This window comes from Anomaloglossus baeobatrachus, chromosome 9, assembly GCF_048569485.1.
Source record: "Anomaloglossus baeobatrachus isolate aAnoBae1 chromosome 9, aAnoBae1.hap1, whole genome shotgun sequence".
Lineage (NCBI taxonomy): Eukaryota > Metazoa > Chordata > Amphibia > Anura > Aromobatidae > Anomaloglossus > Anomaloglossus baeobatrachus.
The window spans coordinates 116189852-116199953 of NC_134361.1; the positions used below are offsets into that span (position 1 = coordinate 116189852).

The 10102-nt window shown below is 45.3% G+C and overlaps 1 protein-coding gene across 1 annotated transcript; it reads right to left on the reverse strand.

The window, feature by feature from the left end:
- Window positions 1–6329: 6329 nt before the first annotated feature.
- LOC142250549 (L-threonyl-[L-threonyl-carrier protein] 4-chlorinase-like) lies at window positions 6330–9462 on the reverse strand. Its single transcript, XM_075322727.1, has 6 exons — window positions 9252–9462; window positions 8865–9081; window positions 8696–8787; window positions 8445–8584; window positions 7826–7930; window positions 6330–7278 (listed from the first exon to the last, which is right to left on the reverse strand). Exons 1-6 carry the CDS (start codon window positions 9379–9381, stop codon window positions 7171–7173), a joined length of 792 nt encoding a protein of 263 aa, XP_075178842.1. The 5' UTR covers window positions 9382–9462; the 3' UTR covers window positions 6330–7170.
- Window positions 9463–10102: the final 640 nt, after the last annotated feature.

A 10102-nucleotide genomic window follows, 5' to 3' on the forward strand; every position in this document is an offset into this window, starting at 1 on the left:
AAGTGTTTGTTTGCAGCGAATTGTGCATTTATGTTTACTAATGCGGTCTCGGATATGCTGGGTCATTTCCCCAACATATCCGAGACCGCAAGGACACTTGATCAAATAAATGACAAACGAGGACTCGCAGGTAAAGAAACCTTTGATAGCGAATCGTTGGCCTGAATGTGGATGTGTGAAGGAGTCACCCTTAGTAATGTTCGAACATTGGGTACAATTTAAGCAGGGGAAGGTGCCCTTGCGTTGTGATGTTAACGTAAGCTGAGTAGGAAGAGGTGTGGCTGATCCAATGTCGGCTCTTACTAGATGATCCCTTAGATTTTGAGATCTTTTATGGCAAAAGAGTGATGGTTGACTGAAGGCAGGAATGGAGGGATAAGATTGCGATAATAGAGGCCAATATTTACGTATGGTGTCTCTGATGGGTGTGTTGAAGGGATGATAGGTTGAGACAAATGGAATTCTAGAGACCTGCTTATTTATCTGTAGATTCCGTGTGGGTGACGGAGATTGTCGGGAGATGTGTAAGGGATAGCCTCTCTCTTGGAATTGACGAGTCATCTCATCATGACGGGCCATGCGAGTATCGGAATCAGTCACAATACGAGTAATTCTGTGGTGTTGGGAGAGTGGTAGAGAATTCTTTACATGCCTAGGGTGACAGCTAGTATAGTGTAAAAGGCTGTTTTTATCAGTGTCTTTTGTGTAGAGATCAGTGGAAATGGTACCTGTGTCATCCAAAGTCACGGTAGTGTCCAAGAAATGGATGGAAGTAGGATCCTGATGGAGGTCACATTAGGTATACAACAATTTAGAAAGGTTAGGAAATTGTTCAAAGTTTCGGCTCTACCTTGCCATATGACGAACACGTCGTCTATATACCTTTTCCACATTACGACATGTGTCTGAAAGAGTGGAGAATTATAGATATGGTGTTCCTCAAACCAGGCCATAAAAATATTGGCATATGGGTGTGCCATATTAGACCCCATCGCTGTACCTCTCCGTTGAACATAGAACTGATCTCCAAAAAGAAAGAAGTTTTGTTCAAGGACTATGTGCAAGAGGTCCTGACAAAAAGTGTGTTGATGATCGGAGAGATTACTGTAGTGTTCGAGGAACCAGTTGACAGCCTCTATATCAAGATGATGATCTATGCTGGTATAGAGGCTGTTGACGTCGAGTGTAGCTAATAGGCAGTCGGCTGGTATGGAGTCCAGGAATCGAACATGGGTTAAAAAAATCAGTGGTATCTTTTAGATAGGAAGTGATGCTTGGAACCAAAGGGGACAGAATTCTGTCAAGGGTAATGGCCAGGGGAGAGAGGATCGAGTCTGTGGACGCCACAATGGGACGGCCTGGTGGTCGCGTGAGATTTTTATGTATTTTTGGGAGTACATAAAAGACCGGTGTAATGGGATTGGTTTTCTGCAAAAACTCAGCTAGTTTTTTATCGAAAGTGCCAGTCTGTAAATGGTAATCGATGGTAGTGGAAATGGTCTGCCGTATTTGGGATGTGGGATCTCTGCTGATAGGTGTGTAGGTAGCAGTATCATGAAGCTGATTGTGGATCTCCGAAAGGTAATAGGTTTTATCTAAAACCACAATTGCCCCACCCTTGTCGGCTGGTTTGATGATTATATGTGGGTTATTTTTCAGATTAGTGATGGCACGCGACTCATCAGGAGTGCAATTGTGTTTAAGATGAAATTTACCTTGAGGTATGTCATTAAGGGTATGATTAATCTCAGTTGTAACTAAGGAAATATACGTTTCCACTGGGTGATAGTTCTTTGGGGGGCAGAAACTGCTGGGATTACGTAGGCCTAGGGTGTTAAGCTTAAACATATCGGTGGACCCAGAATTATCAGGTTCAACATGACAATCTTGGGAAGTATTAAAATGCACTTTAAGGCGGAGATTCCGAAAAAATCTCCTAGTTTCCTGATCTAGTTTAAAGGAGTCGAAAGACGGGGTAGGGCAGAAAGATAGTCCTTTCTGCAGTACGGCCGACTCACTGGGGGAGAGATTATAGGAGGAGATATTGTAGACCAAATTGGTCCTACCTGTGATCGGGTCGTGATGGTTCGTGGTCCGAAGTCTCTTGCCCCGCCGCGTCTTCCTTTTGGAGGTTGTCTTGGGCCTAAAAAATGAGAGGAACGGGGTTGATTGTGTTCGCTGTCGGAGCTGTTGGATGATGACATTACAGAGACAGATACAGAGATGCAGAGACATACAGAGACAGACACAAAGAGACAGACACACACACATACAAAGACAGAGACACACAGAGACAGACACAGGCAGAGAGAGACAGAGACACACAGACAGGACTCAGAGACGCAGACACACAGAGACAGAGACACACACACACTGCGACACACACAGAGAGACACACACAGAAACACAGAGACACAAACACACAGAGACACAGACACACAGAGACAAAGACACACAGAAACACACACAGAGACACACATGAGAAACACAGAGACACACACACAGAGACACAGAGACATAGACACACAGAGACACAGACAGAGATACACACAGACACCCACACACACAAACACACACAGAGACAGAAACACATAGACACACAGAAAGAGACAGGCAGACAGAAACAGAGGAGAAGACAGACAGAGGGAGACAGACAGACAGGGAGACAGAGAGACAGAAATGAAGACAGACAGAGAGACAGACAGACAGACAGGGAAACATACAGGGAGACACTTAGTTACTTTTCCAGGCAACGCCAGGTACTACAACTAGTATCTTTTATAAAGTCTAAAAAATAAATATTATAAAATAATAATAAAAGCTATATAATTGTACACATAAGTGGCAGCACATAACAACAGGAGGAGATGAGGTATTCCTGAACAGGTAAGTATATGCGGAAGTGGAGTATATACAATGAGAGGAGATTAGTATGTCCAAGTCCAAGAATGAAGTGTAAATGTGCCGCCCCCGCGACAGCCGACGAGCTGCTCGGACCCAGATCCACAGTGGCTCGAGGGGTCTCCGAATCCGAGGCGGGGTCGCGCGGCTACCCAGAATAAAATGGGGAAATGTTTTGGGTGGTGAATGGGATAATGTTCGTGACACCACCCACGGTGTGTAGTAACATGAGGGACCACCGCTGCCGTTTGGGGGAGAGCCCAGGGACGATGGCGTGGCAGCTCGAGATGTTAACCCCTCTGTGGGCAGGGGGAGTGGTGTCCCGGGAATCGGTGATGGATGGAGTGGGAATCCGTCGGGGGTGAAGGGATATTGGGTACTCACACAGTCCAAAGTCACTGACGCTGACACCAGGTAAACCAAACTCTTGAATGCTCCATCTCCGTTGGTCGAGCACGCTGGGTCCGTGCCCCTTTGGTGTTGCTGGTTGGTCTGAAGCCTTGTCCCATGGCACTATGTGTCCTTCATATGGATCCCTTTCACTTAAAACTACTCGGGTCCCGTTCAGCTGCGTAGCTAGCAGGGTGAGCTTGCTCTCAGGGTTCACGCTTGGGATTTTCTGGACGGTTGTGGGAAGTTCTATCCCCCTCATTGCGCTAGTACCCCGATTCCTTAGCGGGTGGGGAACGGTTCCTGAAGACTCCGTTCCCGTCGGGTGAATTACTGGGCTGCGTAAAGCTTCTTCCCAGCCTAGGGTCCGCGTACCCCGTCGTGCCCTGACCCCTGCCCGGTTGTAGCACAAGGCAGTCGGCCTGCTCTCTGTAGCAGCACCGTGCCCCCTTTCACTACCCCTGCGACCGAGGTTCCAGCTCCTTCTGGCCAGGCCAACGTCTGGCACCTGGGACGGGTACAGGAGCCCAGCTCCACAGTGTGACCTGTCCTGTGACCGCTGTCTCACTGCTCAACTACTACTCAACTGACATCTCTGCCCTCCCTCTTCCATCCCTCCATCTGGGTGGCCCTATTCCCCTCAGGCTGCCCAATGGGTGTTTGGTGGGTGTGGTGCAGAGTGTTCCTCAGGATTTAGGTATACCTGTTGGTAGCAACACAAAATTGACAGGACCCATAACCAAGGAGGAGTGGGTACCATGCAGAAGGGCAGATTGCACGGCACCCTTGTGACGACCTGATAGGCTAGGGCATCACATTCCCCCTTGGTTAAACGTAGCTCGTCCGCGACCTACAGAACACCAAGCATTTATTTTTTTTGAATGGAAGAAAAAGGGTTAACATGAACATTTATTTGAACAGGTTCATCCCACACAGGGGAGGCAGAAGGGCAGATTGCACGGCACCCTTGTGACGACCTGATAGGCCTCACATAAATATAAGGTATAAGTCCTTTGGGCAGGATTATAGACAGTGCATGAAATAAAATACAGACATGTGGACATCTCCTGTTTGAATGGTGCCAGGACCCGACATGCATTTCGGCGTATGCTTTCGTCAGGGGACATGATGTCATAACAACAGGCGGCATCCTAATATATTAGAGTCAGCCAATGAAAGTAGTTTGCAGCATAAGGTCCTGATTGCCCACAGCGTGCTGTCGTGGAGACGTGGCATCGTCAATATCTAGAGGAGTAGACGCATTTCTAATTTCGTATTATCCCGTTTAAAGGGAACCTGTCAGCAGAAATTTCCCCTAAAACCTAACAGATTCCCCCTCTGCAGCTCGTGGGCTGCATTCTAGAAAGGTCCCTGTTAGTATTGTGCCCCCTTTCTGACCAAAAAAAAGAGTTTATAAAGAGGTACCTTTTTGGCTTCGGATTCTATAAATCAGACACGGGGGCGGGCAGCCTGATGGCCGTTATTCTGCCCCCTGGTCCTGTATGCCGCCCCCATCGCTGATTTCCATACTTTTGGACGCCGCCCACTGCTCCAGCCATCCCCGCGCATGCCCAGTGCCAGTCTCACGGGACTGAGCACTGTGACTGCTGGTGACGTGTGCGCAGGCAAGTGATTATGGGCGGGACTGTGACTGTTATCAGCAAGTACCCGCCCATAATCTCGTGAGCGCGCAAACCTCTCCAGCGTCACACTGTGCTCAGTGTAGATGCTAGACTGTATGGGCTGCTTCCAGGGATGACGTCCCTTTGTCACGTGATAGGGGCGTGTTCAAAATACTATCACGTGACAAAGGGACGTCATCCCTGGAAGCAGCCCATACAGTCTAGCATCTACACTGAGCACAGTGTGACGCTGGAGAGGTTTGCGCGCTCACGAGATTATGGGCGGGTACTTGCTGATAACAGTCACAGTCCCGCCCATAATCACTTGCCTGCGCACACGTCACCAGCAGTCACAGTGCTCAGTCCCGTGAGACTGGCACTGGGCATGCGCGGGGATGGCTGGAGCAGTGGGCGGCGTCCAAATGTATGGAAATCAGCGATGGGGGCGGCATACAGGACCAGGGGGCAGAATAACGGCCATCAGGCTGCCCGCCCCCGTGTCTGATTTATAGAATCCGAAGCCAAAAAGGTACCTCTTTATAAACTCTTTTTTTTGGTCAGAAAGGGGGCCCAATAATAACAGGGACCTTTCTAGAATGCAGCCCACGAGCTGCAGAGGGGGAATCTGTGAGGTTTTAGGGGAAATTTCTGCTGACAGGTTCCCTTTAACATCTGTATTTTGGCTTTTTTGGTTCTGAGTACATGTACCACTTGCCGCCGACTCCATTGTGTATTCTCTGCTATCCTCATCCTGTACATTTATCCACAGGATTTGTATAATAGATGTTGATTCCACGAGTGGAACCACGATCTACACCGCTCTGAGTCCAAAGATGGCAGAACACCTATCCAAGTGTACAGGAATTAATATCATCTCTCTATGAATAGCGACAGAGCCTTATTCTTCAGATACATGTGCGCCAAATTGCGCCAAATTGGGGAGATCTGCATGTACCATCCATTATGTAATATCCAGGGCTACAGCATAAATGTTCTAGATGAGAAGACCCCTATAAGAACGAGGTCAGACTTTGTGGAATTAATCTGGATTTGAGGTGCAGATTCTACAACACAAATTTGAGTTTATTGTACATTTGAAGAAATCAATTTTCTTAGGATATAAAAAAAATGGCCTCTGGTCCTCATTTGTGTCCTGGGAACGGGGTAAAAAAACTCAGTAGGGTGGAAGCACCAAAGGGCAGTTTCGCACAGGGCACCATTCAGGCTAAAGCCGGCCATGGTGAGAGTAAATGTGGAGCTGGCGGTGATTCCTGTTTGCTTAGTCACTTAGCCTTACAATGTGATGGCGGGACAGGACAATGTGTAATGGAGTCTCAGAATCTACTTCTGCTTTCATTTCCATGTAATCAAATACAATTCTTCTAGAAAGTAAAGATCACAGATGTCTCCATTTACATCAAACAGTTTATTTTACAGCAAAGTATAAAAAGTAACACAGGACAATAACGTTTAATAACTTAACATGTTACATTAGAATGTATGACATTAATATATTACGTCTGTCTGTAAATATTATAAATTAGAACAATAAGAGCATAAAGTCCAGTGCGAGGGCGACATTGCTGAATGTATGAGGAGCCACATTTTATACATGAAGAACATAAGATACTTATGAAATAACCGATACAATGAATTGTGTCTTTTTTTTACAGATTTCTGTGAATTACTGTGATTATAGGAATAAATTAGACAAAAAGACTGACGGCACTCACCAAACTGAAATGTGAACAGGTGCATAACATGACATAAAATACAAAAAAATACAGTTTGCACTCTGATAATGCTAAAGTATGAAAATCCTGATTGTGTGAATATACACCTGCATTACTGCTAAGGAAAATCTAAGAAAAATGAGATATTTAGCCAACAAAAAGGGTCATACCTTCTGACCATGCACCCCTCCCCCACTACCCACAGGTGATTTTATCCTATATAGCAGGTTCCTACTTGCCCCTACACAAGAGGTTTTTAAACCCAGAGAGAGGCTTCAATATAGAGTAGGTACCCAGTTACGAGATATGCCATGACGTGGCGACTGGGCAGATAAACAAATGGCCATTTTTTGTAAGCTAAATATCTATTTTTTCTTAGATTTCCCTTAGCAGTAATGCAGGTCTATATTCACACAATCATCATTTTCATACTTTAGCATTTCAGAGTGCAAACTGTCTTTTTTTGTAGAAATAAATTGTCCTAGACGTCTCATACATAATATAGCACATCTTTTACTAAACACTTAAGATGTCTTGGTGAAGAAATTAGGAGCGTGGTCCTGGAAGTGCTTATATTCATCTGTTCCCGCCACCAGAACAGTTGCAGGAAAAGTCCTGGGACGTTCTGGGTCCTGTAGGAGAAGCACAATCTGTGTTAGTGAGTGATCGTTACTCTTTGGTAGTATCTGTCACCCATCGGCAGCAATATTATCAGGAGATCTATAATTACATTGCAAAGAAATGAAATACCATAAAGGCTGGCCATGCATCTTTACTGGGGTGTAAGACCCCCCCGAGAAACTATAGAGGACAAGGGCTGGGGAATTGTCCTAAAGCTGATGTCTGTCGGAGCCTGAGATCACCACTGGGGGACATCTTTATGGTTGCCCCCGATGTGACCCTCCACTATGTCCACCAGTGACTCCACCAGTTACATCAGTGGGTGCAGTTTATGGTATGTCATCTGAAGATACTATAAATACTATATTATTGTCTGTAGCTGAGATAATAAATCACTGAATATTTTCTAGTTTTCCTTATTTACTTAGATGTTATTTTATGTGACCTGTTTGGTCATTTTACATTATTTCTGGTGTTTCTCCTCTTGGGTGAGGCCAACCTTCTTCTTTGAGTATGATTCCCTCCCGATTTACAACCTTCTGGGTTTTGATTTCTTACCTTCACAGGATAAGCTGTCGTAGGAACATAACGGATGACAAATCCACATCTTCGCCTGTCAGACATGTTGGGCTCACTGGCATGAACAGTCAGACCATCGTGGACCTGTCAGTATCGGGGACACAAGGGTTGTTCAATACACAAGTCTCACACATTACACTTGGCTTATTATATGGAAACTCATCATCAACATTTCAATTTCTGCTGAATATTCAGAGCTTTTTACATTAGTACATCCCATTCTTCTCTGGGATTGGGATTTATCCATAGAGATGACTGTCCGTGACTTATCTATATGGAGGACAGTGTTATGGACATGACGTTGTCCTTGTCCACATCCGGTCCTCATATCCTCCATAATGACACATTCCCATTCATGCTTATAGAAATTTACTGACACATAGAAGTGCTGTCTTGGTTTTGTCAGTAAATATATCAGAAAAGGACATTTCTATTACATTAATAGCAGAGGATGAAGCTGTAATAAAACCATTTCTCCTACTTGTACAGATCTCTACACAATATTAATGTCACTTTTATATTCTGAGGGGCTGTATGGTGATAACGCACTGAATAATGTAATAATCTGTGATGTCTGTAGAGGATTATTTCTACTTACAGACATCTGACCGGCTTTAAGTGAACACTCCACCAGATCTTCTACATTCACCAGGTGCCCTGGGATCTCCTGGTTTGCCGTCAGCATGTTCCCGGGGATCTCTGCAATTCTGTGCTCCAGAATACCTTGTTTATGACTCTCTGGGGTATTAAACATGGTAAATGCAGGTTAGATTTCATGTAATTTCATAAGAAGGTTATTTCTAGTGTTACACATTTAGCTATAAAGAAAAAGCCATAAAGAGATCATACCGGGAATGATTTGTAGGACTCCATTTTCTGCATCAACATCATCAAATGCCAGCCATACAGAAGCCACTGGTCCTCCTTCAAATCCCCAGTATCTTTAGAGAAGACAATACTGTTAGGTTATATATGTATAAGATGTTCATCATTATTATCTACCCGCTTTCATACTCACTTGATATCCTGATGCCAGGCAACATAGGGGGGAGTGTTATCTTTGTGTGGAACCTCGGAGGACGGATATTTACAGATAAATCTGGAGTCTAAAAGAATGACATTAGGGCCCAGTACAGCTGTGATGGCTTTCAGGAGATTGGGATGGGCAGCGAGATTCATCACCCACTCATACTCCATGTGGATGTTATGTAGATTGTACTGAGTGTACTCTTTACCTGAAGGATACAATATATGGAGGGATCAGGACCTCAGCCGCCATTAATACACACTTACATATATCAATTGTTTAACTACAGGAAATTCTTCTTTAACAAAATATTCTGATCTTGGATAAATGTGCAATAAATCCTACAAATCACTAATTCATTGTAAAGGTAACACTCACCAAACTTCTCTTCCAGCTTTCCATGCTCCTTCTGAGCTTGGTGCAATTCCTTCTCATCTAATACATCAACTGCCGTCAGGAAGCCATTGGTGTCATAGACGTCCTTCATCTGATTACTGTCAGTCTTCATAGTTTATTAGTGGGATGCTTTCAGCTGTGGTGAGAATGCTTACTCATTGAGCGTATAACTGTGAGCTCCTCACACTGACTTATATACAAATCTGACAGCGGCCCAACCCACGATACTATATCTAAGAACTGGTTATTTTACTTTTTATATTTTTGTTTCCTGTATGAGATAGGAAATGTTATAGCCCTGAGTGATGCATTCTGAAATCTGAAGAATCAATCACGCTCTAAAGCTCAGAATACAATTTCCTTGTTTTCTCCTTCTTGCGTCACCGCAGCGTGATTATTGTATCGTCACTGTGGTAAGAGCCCGGTCCAGGAAACTCAACAGCAATTCAGGAAGCAAATACCAGATATGCCACAAGATTTAACAAAAACATTTAATTAATTTGTTTCTGTACCGCCCCGGGGCTCGGCCGGCTGCCGAGCTGCTCGGATCCGTGCTTGTCAGTGGGTGGCTCGAGCTCCTCCCGGACCCGGGGGTTGCGTCGCTCTGAAGGGTGGTGTTCAGTGGGGAGGTTCACGGCCGGGGGCCGTGGTTGTTTGGGGGTTAAGTTTGTGACGCCACCCACGGGTTGTGGTGAGTGAGTGTGCACCACCAATGACATTGACTAGTCTCCCGGGGACGGTGTAGTGCAGCTTGGTGTTGATCCCCTCTGTGGGCAGGGGTTGGTGGCCTGGGGGGCCCGATAGGGCGAGAGAGGTGCGGGCGGGATGGTGCA